General features: G+C 41.5%; 2 protein-coding genes across 7 annotated transcripts in view; one reads left to right on the top strand and one right to left on the bottom strand.

Moving 5' to 3' along the window:
- B3GNT5 (UDP-GlcNAc:betaGal beta-1,3-N-acetylglucosaminyltransferase 5) overlaps positions 1 to 25,706 on the top strand; it is a 36,516-nt gene extending 10,810 nt beyond the window's left edge. For all 3 annotated transcript variants that reach the window (XM_017661190.3, XM_017661191.3, XM_037003642.2), the window contains exon 2: positions 1,587 to 25,706. In XM_017661190.3, coding sequence (XP_017516679.1) covers positions 1,910 to 3,043 — 1,134 coding nt within the window. In that variant the 5' untranslated portion in view covers positions 1,587 to 1,909 and the 3' untranslated portion in view covers positions 3,044 to 25,706. The remainder of the gene's footprint in view (positions 1 to 1,586) is intronic.
- MCF2L2 (MCF.2 cell line derived transforming sequence-like 2) overlaps positions 1 to 27,248 on the bottom strand; it is a 278,657-nt gene that overhangs the window by 87,273 nt on the left and 164,136 nt on the right. For all 4 annotated transcript variants that reach the window (XM_037003598.2, XM_037003606.2, XM_037003615.2 and 1 more), the window contains one exon: positions 8,082 to 8,167. In XM_037003598.2, coding sequence (XP_036859493.2) covers positions 8,082 to 8,167 — 86 coding nt within the window. The remainder of the gene's footprint in view (positions 1 to 8,081; positions 8,168 to 27,248) is intronic.

Here is a 27,248-nt window from a genome sequence, read left to right as displayed (position 1 = left end):
TCAGTACAGGAAGAGGGGTATAAGAAGGTGCTATGGTAATGCTGATAAACATCTTGGGTATGGGCTGGCCCCAAATCAAGCCTCCCAGAAAAGGATGCCTTGGAGAAGTTAGTGAGGATTAGACTTCTTAGCAAGAGGAGTAGGGCTTGCCAGGCTCCAGGACTGCCAGTGCAAAGGCTGGCAGGTATGAAACAGCAAGTGTGGCTGAGCTTTCAGCCAGTAATTTGGGATTATCAACAAGTGGAGAGCTTCTGAGGGTGTTACAGAGCTGAATTAGTCTCATGATTAGATCTGAACTTTAGAAAGTCACTCTGGGTAGAGAATGGGTTGGCCAAGGATCATTTAGTCTGCTACACCGGTCTGGGTGGGAAGTGACGATGACATGAAGGGGTGAAGAGAGATTTAAAAGAAGCAATTCATAGGATTAAATGACTGGATGTGGAATGGAGGAAAAGGACTCTCAGGTTTCTGGCACAGGTGCATGAAGTGCAGTAATACACAAAGAAAACATGGAAACAACAGGTTTTAGAGAGAAGACAGTGGAATGGGTTAGAAATGGCGTTTGAGTTGCCCGTGTGCCAAATAATTATCTGTCTACTTCCCTCTATCAATAAATCTATTCCCATTAATTTGCATAAAAACTTTGAGTTAAGCTGTGTTACTTCAGTTTTTCAGATTTCTGAGTTAGATGCATGATACAGTGGAACAAATAGGAAGTGGATGAGCAGCCTTGGTGTTCACATTGCCTAACTATTTAGACAGTGCTTACTTGCTATTATCCTGTGGCTTCTCAGTTTTGAACATGTTAAATTTGAGGTGCCTGTTGAGTTTCCAAATGAAAAAGAACAAAAAGAAGAAAACTATAGATTTGGGGCTCACAAAATTGTTCTAGTTAGAGGGAGTTGGACTATGCTTTTGGGAAGCAAATTTCAACTCCTGGATTGTGACACTTGATTAAAAAAATTTTTTTACTCTTATTCCTACCTTGTCTGGGGCAAACTTTAATGGGTTTTTTACTACTAAGAATTTTGTTTTCATCATTCATCTATTTTGCCTTGAATTACAGAGCTACTTTCATCCTAACTATATTCCAAGTCAATATATTCATGGATATATATCCATTTCAGAGATTTGAATTTTAAATATACAAGGTAATAGCTGTTTTAGAGGCTGCTTTTCTTTCTTTTTAAGAGAAGAGAAAAGGGTCTCTGTATTCTGAGTGGGAAGATAGTAGAGAGTGCTTCTTTCCCTTTTCCTAAAGCAATGTACTTGCCTAAAAAGATACACAGCTGTACACTTTTCCTAACTACTAACTGCCGCATCACTTTTGTCCAGATCAGTCAGGTTGCATTTAGTTTTTTTTTTTTGAGAGGGCATCTCTCATATTTATTGATCAAATGGTTGTTAACAACAATAAAATTCTGTATAGGGGACTCATGCACAATCATTAATCAACCCCAAGCCTAATTCTCAATAGTCTCCAATCTTCTTGCATTTAGTTTTTAAGGAGTGAAGTGTAGTTTGTCTCTCTTTGGAAAGTCAGTAACCCATTCCCTTGTCATCTTTTCTCTTCCTAACTGTAATAGGTTGCACTTAACTTTCATGAAAGGAAGTACAGGAATATCTGCAGGAAGCCAGCCACTGGACCTAATGAAGGATGCCTGTGTGGAAACATTTTGATGTGTCAGTGTCCTTATTCTACAGTGTGTGCCATTCTTTTGCAGTCTCAGAGAGAATAGTATGAAAGAAAATATTTTGTGAAATAAGAAGCCCCTTTTACACACTTAACAACCAACATGTATTAAGATGGACATCTATTCGACAGAATATGAAGTTCTATGGTCTCAAAGAAGCAAGCACCCATTGAAAACTGATCCTAAATAAAAACAGACTTGAATGGACATTCAGAATGTTTGTTGGTCTTAGAAGAGTAAAAAAATGGCAGTTTGTTCATTTATTTGCCACTTGTTTTATCCTAAGCCTCATGTTTTTTTGGAAACCAATTGATAATAACATTGTGAGCCATATGAAGTCCTACTCCTACAGATACCTCATCAACAGCTATAACTTTGTGAATGACAGCCTGTCTCTTAAGCGCAGCACAGAAGGGGCTACTCGCCACCAGTACTTGATTAACCACGAGGAGAAGTGTCAAGCACAAGATGTCCTCCTTTTACTGTTTGTAAAGACTGCTCCTGAAAACTATGCTCGACGATCTGCAATTAGAAAAACGTGGGGCAATGAGGAGTATGTTCGGTCTCAGCTTAATGCCAACATCAAAACTCTGTTTGCCTTAGGAACACCTTCTAGTTCACTGAGGAAAGAGGAACTGCAAAGAAAACTGGTTTGGGAAGATCAAATGTACAATGACATAATTCAGCAAGACTTTGCTGATTCTTTCTATAATCTTACTCTTAAATTACTTTTGCAGTTCAGTTGGGCAAACAGCTTTTGTCCACATGCCAAATTCCTTATGACTGCTGATGATGACATATTTATTCACATGCCAAATCTTATTGAATACCTTCAAAGTTTAGAACAAATTGGTGTTCAAGACTTTTGGATTGGTCGTGTTCATCGTGGTGCCCCTCCCATTAGAGACAAACACAGCAAATACTATGTGTCCTATGAAATGTACCAGTGGCCGGCTTACCCTGACTATACTGCTGGAGCTGCCTATGTGATCTCTAGTGATGTAGCTGCCAAAGTCTATGAGGCATCACAGACACTGAACACTAGTCTGTACATAGACGATGTGTTCATGGGCATCTGTGCCAATAAAATGGGAATAGTACCACAAGACCACATGTTTTTCTCTGGGGAAGGTAAAACTCCTTACCATCCCTGCATCTATGATAAAATGATGACATCTCATGGGCATGTAGAAGACCTGCAGGACCTTTGGAAGGATGCCACAGATCCTAAAGTAAAAACAGTTTCAGAAGGCTTTTTTGGTCAAATCTACTGTGGGATGGTTAAGATAGTTCTCCTTTGCAAACTGACCTATGTGGACACATATCCTTGTAGGGCTGCCTTTGCCTAATAATACTTGAATGTTGTATGTTTTCACTGTCACTGAGCCAAACCTGGATGGAAAAACCTTTAAGCATTTGTCTGTACCCTAAGTAGAAAGACTAGGAGACAACAAAGAAATATTTTGAAATCCCAGCCTACCAGAATGTTCCTTTGATTCTAGAATCTACTCAATGTAATTTACCTACTTCATTGCCTGAATTTATATTTAGAAAAGGTTTATGAAAACAAAACTAAAGGGACATGCTCTCACTTAATGCCACCTGTATATTTGAGGTGTAGAGAAGTTATTAAGGTACCTTGGTTAGAATAACTGCTTTGGAAAATACCAAGTAAGTATATAGTACAGTATTTCAAAGAAATGAATATATTGTTAGACCAGGTGTACAAGCTAATTTTTATTTAATAGCACTTGGTAGAGATCATGGGGCCAGGGAAGGATTGGCATGGAACAAAGTACATGAATCTGGTAAAAGCAAGTCTCCAGCTTCTTTAGAAACAGCCAAATCACTTGTGACATCCATGTAGCTCTTTTACCTAGATAGTTGGAATCACTTAAAAATATATTTATGTCTTTTTTTCGCAGTTTAATGTGAAATTTGAGAAGTCATTAGCTCTGCCCTAACTGGTACTTTATATGGGATTTTTTGATTATTAGAAATGACACAAGCCACAGGCAGTTTATGATCCATAGGGTCCTTCTCTAGGGAGAAATCATTAATTCAAGCAAGCTGATTTCAGTTTAGTGACTTTTTCAACTGATGTTTATATACTCAATATCAGTCTGTGTTTAAGGCAGTTACTTGAATGTAATTTGCATAGAAGAATATAATAATGGAGAAGACTTAAAAATAGAAGAGATCAAAATTCTCTCTTCTCCATAATTTACAAAATAAAATTCTTAGTGTCTAATATTAATGATTACTAAAATTAGCCCACCCCTCTCCAACAAGGTCTCATGAACCACAGTACTTTGTTCCACATTCAGATTTTAAAATTGAGAGTATTAAACATCAAATCAAAGCTATAATAGCTTAAAAAATATTTTCTTTTATCAATAACTCTCAGAGGGATCTTCAACTTCTAAATATTTTAAATTTGAAAGCAGAATGAAAATGATAGAGAAGTCACCAGAATGAGGTTTAAAGTATTTGTAAAGCTGTATGTTCCTTGTAATCAAAGTGATGTGGGATCTAATAGAGTAAATTTTATTTTTACACAGCAGGATGTGGCCATGATGCAAACAACCTCCCCTCACTACAGAAGAATTAGGTGATGTCTGCTTTTGGGGGATTGATTATCTGAGGGGCAAAATAGTGACTTAAGCAAAGGCCATTAAACTGATTATAGAATCTCTGAGGAGGTGCCTATTAGGGAAAACTAGGATGTCTTGTTTAATTAGGTGATACTTGAAACATGCAAAACAAAACAGCTAAAATAGAATTCTCAGTAAACTGGATGTTGATATACTTAATATTTTGCAGGTAGCTTTTTAATGTTTACAGAAACTGTTAATTTTTTTTCTATTTCGAAAATTGAGGCTTGTTTACATTGATTGCTCAGATAATTTAGAATTTTTAACTAATGTCAAAGCTGCAGTGTCAACCATTCTAGCTTGTAGTGACTTTTAGAGTAGGTTCAGGTTTTCTAGATTATTACTATCTAAATTTTCTGACCAATCTTAAAAACTAGAAAATGAAGGCATATTTTGACAAAGAGCAGATTTCTAATTAATTTTTATCAGTTGAGTCTTTAATAATCGTTTGCCTTTTAGCTATACATACTCTGTGTATCTATACTTGTAACTGTTTAAATTTGCCATTGGTTGAAAACATCAGTGTCTCTCTGGCCATGGAAATGATCTTGTTTACAATAATACTTTTGTGACATTATTTATTTGTGAAAGAACTCTCCTCAACTGTGTTCATCTTTTTATTTTTGCTTAGAGTAGAATGGAACAGATTTAAATTTAAAGGAAATATGAAAGCACTTCCCTTTTTAATAAGGAAATTGCTAGATGCCTCCTTCATCAGACTTAAAGTACTGAGAAGAATATTTGTAAATAAAAGTATTCCAACCTTTTAAAAAGGAAGGAAAAACTTTGTGGTGCTCTAGTGCAAGGCTGTCTTGAAAATAGTCAACAAAGGGAAAATAAAATCAGCCTGGATGGTCACTTGAGTAGAAGATGGTTGTACAGTGTTATTGCGAAAAACGTTTTACCTCTTGGTTGATTTCCATCTTTTTTCCATATTATTAATTTTATACCAAAATGTTAAATATTTATATTATTTGAATTTTGCTCTTATATGGCAAAACAATTAGTGGGTTTTTAAAAATAAATCTATGATTTCCAATAAACAACTTGAAATTGTCAGCATATTTTACAAAGGTTTTTAAAACTCCGTGGTTTACATTTGTTTATATAATCAACCTGTACTCTTTAATGTCAGAGAGGCCTGTAGTACACAGCCTTAATCCTACTGCTGTTCAGACTTGTTGCTGAGCCCAGGATTGAGGATTATTGTCCTTTGCATTACGGAGCCACTTACAACACCTCTTTTGTTTGCTAAATGATTTACGCTGGTATGAAGTAGGGGAATTCTCTCTTAGACTCTTCAGGAAGGGATGAAACAAAAGCCTATAGGCATAGTGTCATATTTTCCTTTTATTTGATAATTAGCTGCCTAAAAGTAGATTCAAACTTAGTCCTAGTCTCTTAATGTCAGGGATGTTCTTAGGCGTGCTTTGGAGTGCTCAGTTGTATTTGTACATAGTGTGTTCTCGCCTGCCTTTCACCTGATTCCTGCTTAATTCTTAGCCTGGTTTATGGTGCGATTCAATCCAAATGTTTTTAAAATTTGGAAGCGTCTGAATTATTTGGTTGTAGTAGAACCAACCAAATGATACTTTTTTACTTGTGAGGCATGGTTGGGATATTTGTAGTTGGGACTAAAGTGATGATTACTTGGAAGAATTTACTTGACCTATATTTGGGACTTGAATTCAACACCATAGCTGCAGTGAGAGTGACACCAGAGAATTCTTGATATGCAAGGCTATTCATTCTATTAATAATGAGAAATGTAAGGTGTCTTCCTGACTGTAATTCCCTGCAACTCTCATTCTCCAATGAGACAAGCCTCAGGTACAGCTTTCATTATGATATTGCTTCACTCCAGACCATAAAGGCTTTTTACTGCCTCCAGCATCAAATCTGATCTCTTCTACCTGGTTCAAGGCCTTATGTAATTTTCCTTTATTTCTTCATTCTCTGTAGCCTTATATTTCCCACTGCTACTATATCATCCATCACTCTTGACCATACCTGGCAACTTGTAAATTCGTTACCCTTTCCAGATACAATGTTTCTTCTGTACCTACCTGCAATCCAACCCTAACTGTGCTCTTCAGTTAAATATCTTCTCCTGCCCTCCCCCAAAACATATACTTAATCATATATATTTTTGTGCTACTTACTGTTAACATGTGTTTCTAAGTACAAGTTCTGAAGGTAGGAACTGTGCATGGTGCTACCACATTAGTTTATTATATTTGAAAAAAAATGATTTAATAATGTTATTCTTGGAAACCATCCAAATATGAATAAAGAGTAATTATTCAGAGCCCTTAATGGACACTATCTGGTATAACATTTTACCTATACTACTTAAAAGTTTATAATTTATTCAACAAAATCGGAATGCTTACTATATGCCATGCATATTGTACCTATCAGCTCTAGCCCCAACAGATTTGTATTAGTCATTCATAAAAACTCAAATACAGAAATTCAAACATGAGTAAGGAAATACAGATTAAACTGTTGCAGCAAAGGCTAGTGATCTTCAGGTATTTATTCAAAGCTGGCAGTAGAACAAAAACTAGTCTTACAACTTCTATTTTGTACTTACTCCATTAGCCAATTTTGCCATCTCTCAAAGTTCTTTTGCAAGAATCACAAAGATATTTGTTTTTATTAAATGCTGTAACTTTTTTTCTTTGTATTTTTCATAAGTATGATTTAATGGTGTACTGTAAATTAATATAATTCATCAACTAATTTGAAGGACCCATTTAGCTAAGATTTTTATTATAAAGGGAAAATCACAATTACAAAAATAGGTATGGGTCATAGTAACAGAAAAGTCCCTGAAGATACACTGTCACTTAAGGAAAACAACAGAACACATCGCCAAACAGTGCTTTTCAGAGACAACCCGATTAAACACACTTTCAGACATGCTGAGTTGGGCCATTCACTATAACTCAAAGATATATTTCAGTCAGTAAGAGCCCACATGTTTCCTTGAGCAAATATTAAAGTATAATAATATAAAGTAGTCTAATTAAGCCAATATGGCTTCAAGAACCAATGGGCAAGTTCTTAAAAGATTTTTGTTCATCCATCCTATAGGCCCTCTTTGTGGAGGCTTAACTAAAAGCTAAACATTATGAAAGTTCCCAGGGATAAAAGCTGCCCTTAGGTCAGTAAGTCAAATGGTGTGGATATAAACAATGTGACCTGTGCCTTAATGATGGGGATTCTGAGTATAAAGATGTTAGTTTTTAATGAATTTCCCACATGTGTTTGGTCTTTGCTGCCCTAATTTAGGCTTTCTGAACTGCAGAGAATTCCCCTGTATACAAACACCTTCCTGTAGGCCAAAAATAGCATTAAATTTGTATAAACTGTGTTTTGGGGGGAACCTATTGCCTGTGAATGTACCACATTGCCTTTAAATGCTTTTAAACCAATAATTCAATATTAACATTAGTTTACATTTTCTATTTTCTTCATAATACATTTTTTTAAACATTGAGTCTCCTTGGGAACTTGGTTACAAGACGTTTTCAGCTCTTGCTTTTTACATTTATAAGGTTCATGAGTTTTGTTCTCAGTTATATAGATGAAGGTTAGTATATAGAATAAATAGGTGAGTTTAGCTGGGAAAGGTTAAGTGATGAGATTTAAAAGAGAGGATCCCCTTCCCTCCTCTCCCACCCCCCAGAGGTTAAAATGACTTCTACAGAGGGATCTGTGATCTTACCTGCGGGAGGAAAGATTTTCAGGACTGTCAAGCTGCTTCAGCTCAGGGGTCTCCCCATTGTGGTGGCTTTCAAGTATTTCTTCATTCTGAAAATTAAAGAAATTTTGGGTCTTCTTCTTTTGGGGGAGGTGGACTCTTACTCTATATTTTTCTTTCCCCTAATTTCTTTGTGTTTGTTTTAAATTTTTTAGATGAGCATCATCCAGTTTCTCATCTTTTTCTTTCTTGGGTTTCCCCCAACCACTCTGTGGATCTGTTACAGTTTGCCCTTCAAGCATCCTTCAGGAACATCACAAACTCATTCCCAAAAGCAGGTGTTCTTTTTCCTTAATAATGAAGGGATATTAACATTGTACTTCTTCCCCTTTCCTGTTGATTAACAAAAAAAGAGTATGAGGTAACAAGGGGCAGTAAAGAGGTCATTTGACACAACAGCTCCTTGTGTGTGTGTGTGTGTGTGTGTGTGTGTGTGTGTGTGTGTGTGTGTGTAAGGAATCAAGGTCAGGAGAAGTTGCAACCTGTGAAGGCCAGAAAAAGAGCTGGAGGCAGAGATAAGCCCCATGTCCACTTTCACAGGCTGGTAATCACAAGTCTATTCTATCACACTGCTTCCAGAAAGAGCTGATTCTGTAGGCCGGGTGAGAGGTGCAGGCTGAAAACCAGCTTGTGGTTGGAAGCCCTGCTCTACCACTTGCCAGCTCTGAGACCTTGGGCAAGCTCACTGAACCTCCCTGCCTCCACTTAGAACATAGACCCCATGGCACTATGATCCACCACATAGGGCTGGGTTTTTTTTTTCAGAGTATGGTACTATTAGGCATTTAACTCTCAAAAAGAGGCAAGACTCCTACTCACTTTGCTTTAAAACAAAACTCATTTTAACAAAGAAGCACATCATATAACATATTGATAGCATTGTGAGTATCTTAAAGGTATTAATTAATAATATATGGATGATTAATTAGCTAGCATTTGAGTTCTTGTTTGCCAGATTCTGTATAAATGAGTTAACTTGACATTCTCACAAAAGGGAGTAAAGACTTAGAAAGGACTTCTTGCAAAAGTATTGTGCAGGGAAATTTAATGAATGATCATGAAAATTCCTTGTAAATTAGAGCTGGAAGTTGAAGGATGAGCTTTCCTCAGACTAAGGAAAAGATGAGAAGTCTCCTTGGAAAATATGTGAGACTGACAAGCTACTCAGCTAGTTATTGACATTGCAAGAACAGAGTCCTCTCTGTGGATTAATAGAAAGCAGTCAAGGTAAGGTTTTGTTTTTTTAAATTATTATTATCCACAATGCCAGCCACAGAGAGAGCAATTCAAAACTGTTCAGTGATTGAAGAAAATCAAATATATTTTATCTTTTTTTTAGATGTCTTCCCAAATCTGGTATCATATCCAGAAAGCAAACTAACAAATCAAGGAGTATTTGGGATACAAGTTTTGCTAATTCAGCTCTAAAATACAAGGGTAATCTTACATTACAAGTTCATATTTTTTCTTTTAAAATAGGTAAGAATCTGCCTTTTTTAGTTCCTTCTATTACATATGTTTGACCAGAGACTAGAATATATTTTTCATTTCAGTAAATATGCATAAGTAAATACCAGCTTCTGGATTAACAGCCATTTAGTTATTTTCACCACACTGCCATACCTCTTTCTTCACCTTTTCTATATAATGTTGAACTAATTACTACAGCAGTAAATGTTGCACTGCATGCACTGGGTAAACTTCAATATTTCTAGAATCTCTCACCTGGCCTTAGTCCATCTCCATATCAATAGGTAATTACAAGGAGGAGCAAGGGCATATCTGGACTGGAGAGGTTGGGTGGGGTCCCTTTTTGCAGCTGGGTCACGAGAGACACAGGCGAGCAGAAGTGGACAACTGCTTTTAAGCAATAATGGGTTTCTCCAACTTTATTTCTCCCTCTGACTGATTTTGTTTTCAAAGGTATTTTTCCCCAGACTGGGAAAATATTTTCACCCCAGAGTTACAGCTGGTGGTAGTTGGCAGGACCTCTGAACCCAAAATCTATCCTCATGGGTGCAACCCTTCAGTGGGCTGCCCCTAGAGATGGTGGGGAGATGCCCAGAAGCTCCCCTGTGGATGGTGGGGAGGTCCCAGTAGCTGCAGCAATGGAGGGTGCGGCTTTATTCGGGAGCCCCCTATCTGTGGGGCTTCCTCTTGAGGAGCCCCTAGTGGGGAACTGTTCTAGGGTAAAGCACCTCCAAAATTGAGGAAGAGTGGAGACACTGGTAGCTGTGGAATTAGCTCTCTGTGAGATAGAATACTGCTTAGAGGCCTTGAGTGGCCATGTAGCAGCTGGGATTGTGGGATGTTTGTTTCTCAAGATAGTGGAAAGGGTGATGAAGAAAAAAGACACACTTCAGCGTTGCTTGGAGGAGCTGGGCGATGATCTACGGGATGCCCTTAAGAAAGAGAGACAGTTATTGAGAAGACAGGTAACACTCCTGGAAGATATGTTAGCAGCAGTGAGGGAGGAGACATCAGGAGAATTAGCATTGCAGGAGGCTGTTGGGAGGGGGAGAAAGGAGCAGGGCCTTCAGCCCTGGAGATGGTAGAGGAGATGTCAGAAGAGGATGAGGGAGTGGGGCCAAGGGCCTATCTATTGCCGAAACTATGGCCTAAGACACCAGCCTCTCCTGTATTAAAGTCCTGCCCCATTGTAATTAAGAAAATAAAAATACAACAACCAGGGGCTCTTCAGAGGGAGGAGCTGCCCCCTCCCTAGGTTGGGCAACATTCCATGCTCTGTCCCTATACCCAGGATAAGCTGGTGGACATGAGCATCTGGTGTCGGCAGCAGCTGTCGGAACATCTGCCCACGTGGCTTTTGTGTCTCTGGGATATGGAGCTGGAAAACATTGTTATGTTGGGTTCTGAAATGAGCAGACTGGCTTCCCTGATGACTCACCCTTCCCTCTGGCAGTGGTTGCAAAGTGCTCGTTACCCCTGAGGGAACTGGGTGCTTCTGGATTGGCTGACAGCAGCCATCAGGGCAGTGTGGCCTAATCAGGGTGATTATACCATACTTACTCACCAGCTGGAAAACATAAGCAGAGCTCCAGCAGGTGTTACGGGAGTTAGGTATGAAAAATATAATCTATAATATGGACCCCCAGGGCCCTGTGAGGAGCTGTTCACCACAGGAATGAGAAATCTGGTGCTCCATAAGCTCCCCCATCTCACCTTGGGTCTCTAGTGACTATTCTTGCTCCCCACCTACGGCAACCCACAAGTGAGGCTACTCGTACTTTAGCAGATCCGGGGGAGGTTGAAACAATAAGGGCACGGAAGGAAGTATGGGCTACGACTGAAAGGAGAGGTGCAAAGGGCCCCGCGAAGGTCTTGAGGACACAGATGTGGGTTGATAATGATAAAGGCAGAGGTAGTGAAATAAAAACTTGATTGGCAGCTCAATAGGATCTTCTAAGAACAGTGGTACCAATTAAAGCCAGAATAGCAGTTCCAGCCGCTGAGGTCCAGGACACAGAAACCAGAGGCAAAGCCTCATGTCTGGCCTGTGTCCCTGCAAGACTTCCTGGTACTCAGGGTCTGCTTGGGCCCTCACCCCCACAGATTTGACTGAGGGGCAGATCAAGGTCCCCACCTTGGGGGAAATGTTGGGGACTGAAGGCCACACGTAGAATTAGCAATTCATTGGTCCCCTGTGAATGTACAATGTGTCCTGGCTCTGGTGGATACAGGAGCTGAATGTTCTCTGATTTATGACAACCCTGAGCATTTTCCCAGGACCCCTGCTGTGATAGATGGCTATGGGGGTAAGGCAATTAGAGTCAAGAAAGCCCAAATCCCATTGGAGATAGGGCATTTACCCCCAAAAGGAGTATACTGTGTATATTTCTCCATCCCTGAATATATTTTGGGGGTAGATATCCTGCAGGGCTGGTGGTTATAGACTGAGGGGATGTGTGGTAAAGGCAGTTCTGAGGGGACATGCTTAGCACCCACCAATAGCTCTGAATGTACCTCAGTGAGTGACAAACACTAAAGAGTATAAATTGCTTGGGGGACACAAAGAAATTGGAGAAACTCTACAGGAGTTAGAGAAGGTGGGCATTATAAAGCCCACTCATAAAACTTAATTCCCCGGTGTGGCCAGTGAAAAGCTGGACAGTTCTTGGTATATGACCGTGGACTTCAGGGAATTGAATAAAGTCACACCCCCTTTGCGTGCTACTGTCCCCTCTATAGCAGCCCTTATGGACACCCTCAGTCATGAACTAGGGAGTATAATTATGTTGTGGACCTTGCTAATGCTTTCTTCTCTATTGCCATAGCACAGGAGAGTCAGGAACAGTTCACCTTCACATGGGAAGGTCGGCAGTGAACATTCACTGTCCTTCCAGAGGGACGCCTCCACAGTCCCACCATCTGTCATGGACTTGTAGCCCAGGACTCGGCCAAAACATGGAGGAAACCACAAACAGTATGGCTGTATCACTACACTGATGATACCAAGCTCATGTCTGATTCTCTTGCAGATTTAGAAGAGGCAGTTCCTAGACTGCTTCAACATCTACAGGAAAAAGGATGGGCCATGAACAGCACTAAGGTTCAGGGACCGGTTTGTCTGTGAAATTCTTGGGGGTTGTCTGGTCAGGTAAAACTAAAGTTAATCCTGAAGCAGTCATAGACAAGGTCCAGGCTTTCCCTACCCTTACCACTGTAGCAGTCTTACAAGAATTTTTGGGTCCTTTGGGCTACTGGAAAGTGTATCCCACACTTGGTGGGCTACTGGAAAGTGTTTATCCCACACTTGGCATACATTCTGAAGCCCTTAAACTGGTTAGTATGAAGGGGCATCAGGTAGGACTGGGATGAAACATGTGCATCTGCTTTTACTGATGCTAAGTGAGCAGTCAAGGCAGTACAGGAATGGAAGATGTAATGAAAGTTCATGTAATGGAAGATGGTTATGGATGGGGTCTTTGGCAGTAGTTTGAATGGAACATGCCAACCTATTGGATTCTGGTCACAACTACTATGGAAAGAGCAGAGGTCCAATACACCTTGATAGAGAAGCAACTGGCCGCTGTGTACCATGCCTTGCTGGCTACGGAGCCCATCACCAAAACAGCTCCAAAAAAGGTAATACGCACCTATCCCATTGTGGGGTGGGTGCAAGACTGGACCTAAAGGCCACAGAGTGGTGGGGAACAGATGCCTACAACTGGCCAAATTGGGGGTATATTTACAGCAGTGTAGTGTCCTCTCTACTAGCCCCTTAAGTGGAAAACTCCAAAGCTTATTGGGACCAGTGACATATACCAGTGGAAAATAGAAAGAACTTGCTTTTGAGCCATTTGTAGCTGAGAGTTCTCTTCAGGAGGGAAAAGCCCCTATACCTGAAGATGCTTGGTATACAGATGGCTCCAGTCATGGGCAGCCCCTGAGGTGGAGGGCTATGGCTTTCCATCCTAAGACTGAGACAATATGGATGGAAGATGGAGGGAGAAGAGCAGCCAATGGGTTGAGTTGTGGGCAGTATGGCTTGTGATCACCCAGGAGCCCTCCCCTATCGTCTGCATTGACAGCTGGGCCATCTATTGGGGCTTGACCCTCTGGCTACTGACATGGTACCATGCCAACTGGATGATTGGTCACTGGCCCCTCTGGGGGCAGGAGTTGTGGCAAGACCTATGGGCCTCTGGTCAGACTAAGACAGTTACTGTATGTCATGTGACTGGCCATTTGCCTTTGGCATCCCCACGGAATGATGAAGCAGACACATTGGCCCAGGTGTGCTGGCTAGAAGGAAAGCCTGCCTTTGATGTAGCCCAATGGTTACATCAGCGTTTGTTGTACATTGGGCAAAAGATAATGTGGGCTGTAGCTCGTTGGTGGGGCTTGCTGACCTTTGAAGAATTCAGCAGAGCCTGGAAGGAGTGCCTTTTGTGCTCTAAAAGAGACTTACACCAAATCCTGCAGCAACATGAGATAATAGTAAAGGTGCTGAAAGCCCTTGTCAGGTGGCAGCTAGACTACATTGGGCCTCTGCCCATATCAAAAGGATATCAGTATGCCATGATTTGTGTGGACATGGCTACTGGACTATTGGTTGCTTTTCCTGCACATCATGCAGATCAGCAAACCACCAAGAGGGACCTAGAGCATGTCTTTGCAGCCTATGGCTGGCCACAGGTGACTGGGAGTGATCAAGACACCTACTTTATTGGACATACAAAAATGGATGTAGCAATTAGGAATAAAGTGGAAGTTTTATTTACCATATAACCCTACTGGGCCAGGCATGATAGAGAGGTACAAGGGTTTGTTGAAATCTGGCCTAAAGTCAGACACAAATAGTCTACGGGGCTGGTCAGTTTGCTTATGGACAGTGCTACAGCATTTGAATGAGAAGCCCTGAGAAGGAGCCTTGAGCCCTGTGGAGATGCTAACATGCATTGCTGCCTCTCCTATACAACTACCTGCAAACCAAAGAGGAGTTATTGAAGCCAGGATATGACCATCAGAGCAACATCCTGCTGCCAGCTCCTACTGCACTAAACCCTGGAGACACTGTTGAGTGGACGTGGCCCTGGACATTTCAACACATGGACCAGCGATGGCTGGCCCTTCTGGCACCTTGGAGAAAAGGCCTGGAAGCTGGCCTCATGTGTATACCTGGAGTAACAGCAGAGTGAGCCCTAAAGATCATGGTAGAGTACCCAAAACGTCCAGGAGGTAAGAGCATCTTATGGGGAAGTTTTGTTTTATCTTTATGGCCAGTGCATGTACCTCCCATAGCCCTGTATATTGGCCCATCTGTAATTCCCACAGGAAGCAGGGTGAAAGTCTGGTATAGTAGACCTGGACGAGATCCCATTCCTGCCACTGTCTTATCATTCTCTTGCATGTATCTTACCTGATGGACAAGATTTGCCTATGCTGGTGTCATTAAAACATGTATCTTATCGCCCTTAAGGTTATTTTCTTCTATAGTCCCTGTGCCTGAACTCACCCCCAGCTGCAGCTGCCATGTGATAATTGCTCTGAACTCTCTACTTGTTCAGCTTCTGGCTTCCTGTGGAATGGGTGAGCTATGGACTTAATCTGCATAGGACTTTGAACCTAGCTGAATCCTCCAGCTTGAGGATTATCATGATTTTATTGTTGTTGTTATTGTATGTTATTACTCTGGTTACAGTGCTCCAAGTTTTCTTACACGGGCCATTGCGGTTGATGAGAAGTAGATTGTGATATGAGATTCCTGGATGTGTGGGCTATGGGTAAAATGGCAATATTTCCAGAATCTCTCGCCTGGCCTTAGTGCATCTCCAAATCAATAGGTATTTCCAAGGGCTGGAGACAAGTAGTCCCTCTTTATAACAACAGGTAATTACAAGGGGTAGCAGGGCATATCTGGACTGGAGGGGTTGGGTGGGGTCCCTTTTTGCAGCCGGGTTGTGAGAGAGACATGGTTGAGCAGAAGTGGATGACTGCTTGTAAGCAATAAACCGGTTTCTCCCACTTTATTTCTCCCTTTGACTGGTTTCAGTTTCAAAGGTATTTTGCCCTGCAAAATAATCACCGGACTGGGAAAATAATTTCCCCCTGGAGTTACACATGCCCTTCTAATTCGTCCTCTGGGACATTACTGTATCTGAAACACCCACTGGACTTTGAGCTCCAGCCTTATTTATCTTTGGATCCCCAACACAGAACTTTGATAAAGACTGACTGCTGTTATTAACATAACTTCCTCTTACTGCAAAACTTGCTACTGTTTATAAAATGAATTGTGCTCTTTCCAACTCTACTTATCTATTGTTAATGTCATGGATTGTAGAGTCTCTTACTTCATGACAATCTAGTGATGGAAAAATAACAATGACTAAAGGTGTAGGTATGGACTTGGTCATTTTTTACAATAAGTGATGACGTCCATCTAATTTACAGACTTTATCATGCATGAGATGTCCTCATGGGCATGCTAAAAAGCCTGGGCATGGACTTGGTTGTGTCAGTCCGTGTTCCTGTGACCACATGTCAGACAGCTGGTGTTAGTGTAGACAGAGAGTCCTCTGCCAATTAAGTTTGATGGAATATAGCACTAGTACTTTCAAGGATGTGATGGGAAGGATCCACAGCAGCTCTGGGGACTACTTTAATAAGAACCTGCAGTGAGGTAGTTAACTATATATAACAAAATTTTGCTAAGGTTTAGATAAATTAAGTTGTGTTCTTAGTGCAGTGACTTTCAATGTCTGACCAGAATCCATAAGAAAAATACTTACATCATAACACACCCACACATATCATGATTTATAATAAGAAATATACACTTGGTCTGTGTCCTGTTTCTGGCAGAGAACTCCTAAAACCTTTGTACCTTCCTAAGTGATAAGAGTAATAAAGCCATCTTGATATTCGTAACAAACCCCTTTCAGTCACCCCTGAGTTTATGTTAATGAGGTGGCTTTTGGACCGCACCTCCAGATGGAGGCTGGTTGCCAGGGGAAACCAACCCTGTAGGTAGAGAGCTGGAATTTCAGTCATCACCACCACTTACAGGGAGGGGAGAGAGGCTGGAGATTTGAGTTCAGTCACCAACAGCCAGTGATTTAATCAATCCTGCCTATGTAATAAAACCTCCATAAGAACCCCCAAAGAGGGCTTCTGGGTTGGGGAACATATGGGGATTCAGGGAGAGTGGCTTGCTCAGAGAGCATGAAGCACCATGCTCTTCTCATGTATCTCAACCTATGTGTCTCTTACATCCGGCTGTTCCTAAATTACATAGTAATTTAGTAAAATGGTTTTTATAGTAAAATGGTAACCCAGTGGGTAAAATGTTTCTCTGAGTTCTGTGAGCTGAGCCAGCAAAGTAATCGAACCCAAGGAGGGGGTTATGGGAACCTCTGATCTACAGACAGTAAGTTAGAAGCACCAGCCTGGATAAAATGGCACTATTTCCAGGATCTCTCGCCTGGCCTTAGTGCATCTCCATATTAATAGGTGTTTCCAAGGGTTGGAGAGAAGAAGTCCATCTCCATATCAATAGGTAATTACAAGGGCCAACATGGAGAGGTTGTGTGGGGCTTCTTCTGCAGCTGGGCTGCAAGAGTCACAGGAAGAGCAGAAGCAGACGGCTCTTAAGAAATAAAAGGATTTCTCCCACTTTATTTCTCCCTTTGATTGATTTCTGTTTCAAAGGTATTTTGGTCTGGGATATTCCCCCCGGAGTTACAACCAGTGACAACCTGGGTTTGAGATTGCTATCTGAAGGGGCAGAGGGACAGTCCTGTAGAATTAAACACAACCTGTGGTATCTGTGCTCTCTCCATGTAGACAGTGTCAGAACTGAGTTAATTGCTTGGTGGTGTTGGGGAAAAAAACTCATATAAAAGAGATATACAAGTGATGTGATACACTCTATTTTGAAATTCTGAATTAATTAAATTAATTAACATTATCATTCTGTTCTTTATACTCCTTTTTAAATGCTGGGTTCACTTGCTGCATTGTGACCTGTAATTTGAAAACCTCTAGAGAGTGAAAAGAACACAAAGTTAGGTGTGAGAGGCAGACCTGGGTGGGAATACTGGCTTACTTTTTATTAAAGTGGCCTTGGGCAAAACTTTTCCACATGTTAGTTGTCTATCTGTAAAATAGAGCTGTTTACATCTACATTAGAGGGATGTTATGGTGATTAGAGATAATGAATTAAAATGCTTAGTACAAAGATTCAATAAATGGCATTTATGGCTGGCTCTTTAACATGTACTTTGTGGGGATTAAAATAGGAAATGTATGTGAAGCCCCAGCACACTGACCTTCAGTAATTGCTGGGCAATTTCTACCTACTCCTGTGCAATAGAGCCCATATTTCTTACCAGCTGGGAGATGTTGGCCAAATCACTTAATCTCCCAAGGCGCCCATTTTTTTCTGTGTAAAAAGAGGGAGATGTGTGATTTGGCTATGAAATGACCCTCTGCTTATAATATAAAATACCAACACAGATGCTATTTCTTCTGATTTTGAGATGACAGCTAAACTGTAGCTAGAGTACTTTTGGGAAACATTTAAATTAAGCTTCCTGAAAACACTAAGAGGAAAGCAGCATATTCAAATAAATGCTTGCTTATTTCAAATATAGGTCATTTTATTCAAATAATGGACCAAGGAAAGTGACCACAGACCAACCCACCAAGTGTTGCTATATTTCATTGTTAGGGATTCCTTACAAGCCTCACTGAATTATAAAACGACACTCTCTTAAAACAGAACAACAAACTTCTTGTGAAATCATATCCTGTTTCTCTTCAGTAACCTAGACTTGGAGTTGCCCCTAGGGTATCCCAAAGCGGGGATTTTCTCAGCCAACTGGTGCTTTAAAAGGGAAACAACTCACAAACAACCCTATGGGGAGGCTAATCAAGTGGAAAAGCCCCTCCCCCTTTGTGTTCACTGTTGTAAGAATATAGTAATTTATCCTCCATTTACCCCATGGTCCCAAGCACATAAGCTGGTGAGAATTATGCCGGGGCTTGCCTGGGGCTTGACTGGGTTTACCCCGCCTTATCTCTAAACATCCCGACCCTCCCCCAAAGCAGCAGGCTGAGCGGATCCACAATAAAAGGTACCACGCTGCTGCCCTCTCTCTGGGTCTGTCTCTCTGCTGCCCTCTCTGTCTCTGTCTCTCTGTCCCCCTGCTCTCCCTGCCCTCGCCCTCTCGCTCTCTCTCCCTCTCCCTCTCTGCTCTCTCTCTCTCTCCCCTCACCACCGTCTGGGGCAGCCACTCTCTCTTTCAGATAATAAAGTCTCTTGCATGGGCCCGTGTCCCCTGAGTTATTCTGGGTAAGGAGGGTCACGGTGAGATACCCTTTCACTGGTGCTGTGACTTCAGATGAGGCTCTCCCATTGACTTTGCTCTTACTCCGGGAACCTGAGCTGCTTTGGGAACCCTCACTGCCCGATCCTCCTCCACGGGCTCACCATCCATTTTCCCGGTTGCTCATCTTCTCGCCCAACAACGGCCTTCGATTTGGTGAGTCTCCCCTTCATGGTCGACTTAAATGTCCCTTTGGAACCTGGGAAGTGACCGTTGAGAGTCCGGCACCCCCAAGGGCTCCTCTGGGACATGGGCACCCCCCAACGATGACTTTCAGAGTCACAGTTGATCCCCAAAGTCGACCCTTCTCCGCCTCCCCATGGTGAGAATCTTCATCCACTGAGGCCCGGTCTCCCTTTATCTACATTTCTACTCCACTCGAAAACTCCTGGTACTAGTTACCGAGCCTCCCTGGCGTTTTCGCCTTGACCCCACAGTTAGAGGTGGTGACGACCTCCTAACTGTGCCTGGTCTTCTCCACGACCTTCTCAATCGCTCAGGGACGCCTCAGCGACTTCTGAACGGTCTCGTTCTCACCATGGGATCTGGCCCCTCTGTTCCCGCAGATTCACCGCTAGAGTGCTTAGTCAGTAATCTAAAGCCCCTCCACCTCACTCCAGAACTCAAACCTGTTCACTAATGAGATCTGGCCACAATATCCCTTGGATAGTCAGTCTAAATGGCCTCCAAATGGCTCTTTAGATCCTAAAATTCTCTGCGACCTATACAACTTCTGTGAGCGTATGGGCAAATGTAAAGAGATCCCATATATCCAGGCCTTCTCCTACCTCCGAACCAAGCTCTCTCTCTGTCTCCCCTGCAATCCTAAACACCTACTACTTGCCTTAAAGTCCACACCCCTAAGCTTTTTTCACGTTCCCAAATATCCTCAACTGCCTATAAAACCCCTAGACAATGCACCACCACGGGCTCTCGTCCCCTCCTGGCTCACGCCAGGAGCTCTGTCTGTCTTCTCACTGTATCATTACGTCTCAATCTGTATGTTTGTGTTTAAGTGTGTAAATGAAAAATGTTTTTCTACCTCCGGATGGTATTAATAAAAATTGATTTAAAGACAAGCGCTTGTAAAAATTGGGCATTCTAAAACTTCCAGAAAATTCTAATAGAAGATATTAAGCATTAATGCTAATTTAAGTTGAACTGAATAGACATGTCCTTATGGTTATCAGCTGCCTAAGTTTACCTAAAGTCATTTAAGTTGATGGTATCTGTTAAATCTTTCAAAGAAAGAATGCTAAAAGTGAAGTGTAGCTTTGTCTAATGTGAGTAACTATTTAAGCAAGTGCCTTAAACCTTTTAACGGCTTCCCAAAATCAAATTCAAAAAAAGTGCTTTTTACCTCTAGTTCACTCTGATTCCAGAGGGCCCCTGGAACATGTCAGAGGAATTTTTTCTCATTGGAGAAAATATTTGGCTAATTTGGCTTATTTACCTGCTTAATTACCTAGAAGGCACTGTCACGGAATGATGCTAAACTTTGTTACTGGATGTTTTATGTTACAGAAATATCCAAATTTCCTTGACAACTGTCTTACAGTAAGCTCTCATCAGATCTTTAACCATTGTCATTTGTAAGTCTTTTGTCATCTATACTCACTGTTTCATTACTCCTAAACTAGTAAAAAACTAGATTTCAGCAAAATAGGTATTAGTTACATAGGATTAAGTAAACTAAGGAAGATAATTTTGTAGCTTTTTGTTTCAAATGTTGATAAAGTGTTCTAAGCTTTTTCTCTTAAGCTGACAACAGTTTAGTAAATAACTGCCTTTATAAGCAGAATTGAAACTTTATCTTTCTCTCTACCTGATCCCTCCAGAATTTAAAAACTCTGTGACTATTTTTATATTTCATGGCAGTATGTTTATTTGCATAAGTTCAATAAGAATCTGCTTTCCTTGTAAGAGGACTAATTAAAAACACTGGTTTTATTACCAAGGCTTTGACTGGAACGTCATACCTGAGAGACACGTGTGTAAACTCAGATATGAACAGACAGCTTTAAGGAACTAAGGTTGACTTTATAAAGCCAACAAAAAGCCCCTTGGAAGAACGGGCCTGGTACTTTGCTTACAGAGTTCCCAGCAGCCTTACCAGGTGAGTAAGGAAGGTCACTTCTTGGCAGGTGCAGGAACCTCAGGAAGAGAGGAATTCACCCAAATCTGCAGTTACTGCAGGCACAAGCTGATGGCAAGTCTGGCTTGGCTTTCTGGCCTCAAGAAGCCCTAAAAAGTTCAATCTGAAATTCCTTACAAAAAGTCCCAGCAAAGCACATTTAAAAGATCCCATGTAATCAATTGCTCTTCTTGCTGCACTTATGCAAATTAGTGAGCCAACTGTTAATTATTTTCTTAATCTGGCTACTTCTAATAAAAATGAGGGTGATTTTAGAGAAAAGTACTGTTTCAATAATGCAGTCTTATCTATACTAAATCCTAATACTAGTCATTGAGATGTAAACTTGATCCAGAATTCTAGTTTCCCCATGATACCTGGCTATGATTCTCAATTAGACTCCTCATATTTCTAGTTCTCATATTCAGCCATGCATTCTTAATCTCGTCAAGTTTGTCCTTCCAGAATGGAAAATCCAACTCCAGATGTTGCTACTTAACCTAATAACAATTTGTTCTATCTTGCCTAAAAGCCACAAAACTGCAAATAGTAATAGAAATGAAACCCAGAATAAAAGTGCCAACCTTCTGAGGCCCTATCAATTGCCCAGTGATGGAGACCTAGCTGCACCCTTTACTGCACCCCCTCTCAGCATGAAGCAGCCAGAGCGGTCATCGCCCCTTTTCCCTAGCAGCAGCTAGGGTCTCCATCTGTAGAGGGGAGAATGAGACAGGGACCATAAGCTTTAGAATAAGGTGAGAGCCTCTGGAGAAAGCAAGGCAGGATATTTGCAGTCAGAGCAATGTAAAACTACATGCTAGGAAACCCCCCACTACTAAAACTATGTTGAACATTAAGCTCTAGAATCATTCTTAAGTGAGATCAGTTAATGTTCCCCAGATAAAGAAGAGTAGCACATGTTTTAATATGCTGATCATTTGTAACCATGTGGAAGATTCACTTTAGCATACTAAAAGGCCCAGGCCTATGTGCTGTCTTTCCTCCTTCAGATCTGAGGAGGTAATTTTGCAAACTGAGCAGCTAACTTAGCATGCAGACCCAGCTGTAGACGCATAGTAAAAGGGAGGATTCTTTAGCAAATAGACAATACCTCAGCCCACCTTGGGAGCTGAGCAGGCAGCCTTTTGATATGCTCCCAGACCAAGACAACGGTATCCCAGCGAGAAATCAAGGTAGGAAATTCCTTATGTTAAGCTAATTTTTAATATTCAGAGAACACTTAACAAGTTCTTCCCCAAGGATTTAGGGATAGTCCCCACCTTTTTAGACAGGCTCTAGCACAAGACCTCAAATCCCTTACTCGAGCTCCACCCGCCTTCAATATGTAGATGATCTGTGCAGTCCCTCCCTACAAACCTCTCAATAGGATACTATTCTCCTTTTAAACTTTCTCTCAGAACACGGCTATCGGGTCTCACCCTCCAAAGTTCAGCTGTCTGCCGCTCCGGTCACATACCTGGGAGTTGAGCACTCCCTGCACTACAAGGCCATTAACATAAACAGGAAAAAACTTCTCCAAACCATGCCCATTCCAAACACCAAGCAACACCATCTGTAACTCCCAAATGGCAAAGACCATATACAGTAATCCTTTCCACGCCAACTGCAGTTAAACTCCAGGGTCTTCCCCATTAGATACACAACTCCCACCTTAAGCTGTTTGTCTTAGCTTATTCCCTTCCCACCAAATCTCTCACAAGTTCCTACTCCTCCACCCTGACGGGACCTCTTACTCTCCGCATTTCCCGCTGCTCATCTCCACTTTCACCCATCACTGAAGAAGTTTCTGCCAGCACAGTCCTAAGACCTCCCTTACAACCGCCATGCATCATGCTTCAGGATTATTAACCCTGGTCTCAACACTTACTCTCTCACCAGACCCATCTTCCCAATGCCAGCCCTTTCTGCTCTTGCAGACTGTCCAAAAGATTGCACCATCAAGGATTCCCTTTGCCCTACAGGTTGCTTTGCTGCCTACACATATGTCCCCAAAAATGCTATTAATTCAGCCACCCTATGTAAATGTAGCAATCAGCCCAAATGCAAAAAATTTCTAACCAAACCTTTAACCAGCTTATATTACAAGATTACCAACCCCTCTCCAAAGATCATGATCCTTATTGAACCTGGAAAATGCCATCGCCACTGCAGACCAAGGGCTCATCTGAGGACCGCCCCCCACCAATACAAAAATGAACATCGCCCCTAATCAGCAGGAAGCAGTTACTGAAGACTGACCTTCACCCCTTCCCAAATCCTCTACCATTTATAAAACAGAAAAGGGGGGAATGTAAGAATATAGTAATTTATCCTCCATTTACCCCATGGTCCCAAGCGCATAAGCTTGTGAGAATTATGTCTGGGGCTTGACTGGGTTTACCCCGCCTTATCTCTAAACATCCTGACCCTCCCCCAAAGCAGCAGGCCGAGCGGATCCACAATAAAAGGCACCACGCTGCTGCCCTCTGTGTCTGTCTCTCTGTCCCCCTGCTCTCCCTGCCCTCACCCTCTCTCTCTCCCTCTCTGCTCTCTCTGTCCCGTTGCTCTCTCTCTCTCTCCTCCCCCCCCCCCACTCTCTCCCCCTCTCCCCCTCTACCCCCACCTCCATCTGGGGCAGCCACTCTCTTTCAGATAATAAAGTCTTTTGCGTGGCCCATGTCTCCTGAGTCATTCTGGGTAGGAGGGTCGTGGCGAGATACCCTTTCAACTGTATTCTTAAATAAACGGGTGGCAGCGAAGGCAGGAAGTCTGGCAACTGCTCTGGGCTCAACGTCGTTCCTCATATGCCCATCTCCACCCCAGCCTCTCCCCGTTTCAAAGTGACACCAACTCACATAAAGGTTCTCTAGAAGCGTCTCAAATTTAAGGTCCTGTGTCTTCTCAACAAACAATCTAATTGTTTCCCCTTTATTTTGAAGAAAGACTTTTCAAAATTGAGAAAACAGGCTAAGTGCCTGGCTTGAAGGAATTTTGTGAAAAATCTTTTAATTTTCCTGAAGAATATATCCTTTTAAAAGTATCAGCTTTTTAAAAGTACCTACATTTTTTAAAGTATCAGTAGCTAATTTTCAATTGATTATTAAAATATCTTTCTTCCCCAAAGGACAGATAGCAACATCTGAACTGAATCCAGTTAGCTTTTTTCTGACCTTAAATGATTTCACCGTATGATTTTAGGGCTACTTGGGAAGCAATTTTAGTTCCACCTCTTTCAAAGTGATGGTTATCTGGTAATTTAAAGTGAAAGTACTATTTATTATCACATTTCTTAAAAAGAGAAGTTACTAGATCTCATTCTAAGAAAAGGAAAGGAAGACAAGGGGCTGAAGCACCTTCCATTTCAAGGATGAGGAGGGATCATTACAAAAATCGTTTAAGGTTAAGCATTTTCTGGGTATTGTAAATTATGAAAACCCAATATAATAAATGAAGAGGTATGATAAGAATCACTGAATTGTAGAATGGTGAGGTGGAGGGAAGGATGGTGGAAAGAAAGGAAAGAAAACCTCCAGCCTCCATCCAGGGCGCTCTTAGAGTCCCAGAGCGAAAAACATCAGCCGGGGGATGGGTGGCTCTGCCTTCCCCCTCCCGCTCCTGGAACTGCTGGAGAAAAGGGGGAAGCCCTCCTTTTTTTTTGAGATTCAGTGGGTTCTGCTGTGAAGAACAGTAGGAAGGACTTTTGAAAAACAGTAACCATTTAAAGAATCTGTTCTGGAAGCAGTCCTAGCTGCTTGCTCTGGCCTGTTGGCTCCATCTCATTGACTCTTTCCAGCACATCTTTCTACTCTTTGTTGACATTGTCTGAAGAAGCTATTGCCTAAAGATTCCTCCGGATGACAGGGCAGTCCCTTTTAAAATGACAAGTATTTCCAGGAGGGTTAAGGCGCTGTCATTCACACATCATCCATGCATTGCTGTAAACTAGCTTGTTCAGATATTGTCCACATCATCTGCATTGAGCGGGGGCTTCCAAGAGGGAAGGGAGGGTAGAGGAAGTTTTTAGCACATTTTATAGACTGAAGCCATTTGGAGGAGAAGGGCAGGGTTGAGGAGACAGCATGAGAGGTCCTGAAACTTTGTGGAAATCGGAAATGACTAGAGAAAGACAGAGGAATGGGTTCCAAATGTAAACTTTGCCTATTTCAAATCATTTCCAGGGTTGCTTTTATCTAACATCTTGACTTTCCCAGCTAGTATTGTTAGTAATTCATTCAATGATCTTACCAGCAAAACTTTTTTATAGGCTGGACTAATATTCTAAACAGCATTTATTTTCTGTTTATGGGGGAAATGTCTTCTTAAAAAACTGCAGCCTTGTTTTAAAAATGATTTTCAAGTCTTGTTCTGTTTAAAATATCACAGTGAGAAACATCACAAGAAATTTCTCTCTCATTCCCAATCCAAGAAAAATGGGAAGGAAGTGTGCCAAGGACACTGAAAAGAAGTTGTCCATAAATCCCTGAATTTTTCTCAGGGATGTTTTGATTTCGTATTGATTTTAACCCCAATGCATAAATGTAACTTCATTTTTATATGTATGTAAATCTTAACTCATTACTAAAATAAAAAGTTTGAAAAATACTCTATTAGACCAATCTTTGGGCCCTAATCTAGCTCACAAGTAATTGCCTCATAACCTCAAGGCTATTGTTTGACTCTTCTTGGTATAGGGAGGGCTACAGCCTCTGGGACAGAGTCAGCCCAGCTAACAGAAACAGGGTATGGGTTGCTCTTAAAGATCTTTAAAACTCTAAAAATGCTGGACTCCACCTTCGTAAGTCCTCAGTTTCTACTGTTCCTCCTGAGTGCTCTATGTTGGTCAATAAATTCACCTAATGAGGAATCCAAGATGGAAACCTCAAAGGTATCTTCAATACCTTCCTTCCCTCCCTATTAAATCCCTCCCCCATCTTCTCTGCCTTGATCTACTCCTTCACTCATCAGACTTTGTCTAACAACCTAGTGTATTCCAGGCACTGGGGAAAACATCTGGATTAATGGGTATGAGCTCTGCCCATCTCCCTTTTGCCACTACCATAGGGTTTCAATACTGCAGTCTCACCTAGACTGTGGCAAGTGCTGGCAGCTGGTCAGCCTGCGTACCTTCATCCAATCTACTCTTCATTGTCATATCAGAGTTCGCTAATATATAGGGGCCCTCCTTCACAAGAACCCTCAACTAGAGCCTACAGCAACCTGTTTTTATTCTACCTTCTTAGCCTTCTCGAGCCATTCCCAGAATAGCCTATGCCCTTTCGGGCTTCCAAGACTTCATACCCTTCCTCACCGTGGGATGCCCTTCATCTTATCTGTCTTCCAAAGTTATATTTATTCTTCAAAGTTCAAATGCCACCTCCTTTGTAAAAACATCCCCAATATACTTGTTATGAACTGCTCCCTCTTCTGCCCTCTAACACATTATATTCCTTTTACTGGAGGTATATCATCCTGCTTCATATTACAAATTATTGGAAATATGTTGTTTCCCCCATGAAACTTGTAAGTTTCCTGAGTTTAGAATTGTTTTCATACGACTTACAGAGATTGCTTTGACTATATTAAATTGAGCTGAGTTAGTTGCCCAAATTATACCTATCAAATATATCAGTCGTCAATATATTTTATTGGTCAAAGAACAAAGCCAACCATGGTCTTACTGTTATTCTGCCTTTTTTTTTATGTAGCTCCCTCAGTGAATGAAAATACACTGTCATAGATGAATACAATCACACCTTCACTCCCCTCAATTTTGGACTCCATATTACCTTGGAGGTTCTCATCCACCTTAATGAGTTCTTCATCCCCAGTCCTCATGGCCATCCAAAGATGCTCTAGGCCAGTGGGACCAAAAGTGTGCTCCTTGTAGCAGCACCTGCATTCTAGTCACCAAATCAAAAATTTTTTAATTTAAAATTCAGAGTCCCGGACCCTATCCCAGACCTCCTAAATCACACTCTCTGAGGGTGGAGTGTGAGAATCTACATTATTCATAAGCTTCTCAGGGCTGCAATACACAGGAAACCTTGAGACTCTTCATTCTAGAAATCTTTCAGAGAGCTTGGTCAGGGGCTGCCTCAAGGATTTGGTGTATTCTCCAAATCTCTTATTAGCTCTAAGAATGAT

This window comes from Manis javanica, chromosome 3, assembly GCF_040802235.1.
Source record: "Manis javanica isolate MJ-LG chromosome 3, MJ_LKY, whole genome shotgun sequence".
Classification (NCBI taxonomy): Eukaryota; Metazoa; Chordata; class Mammalia; order Pholidota; family Manidae; genus Manis; species Manis javanica.
Note: the sequence above shows the minus strand (reverse complement) of the source record. Positions and strands in the feature narration are given on the sequence as shown.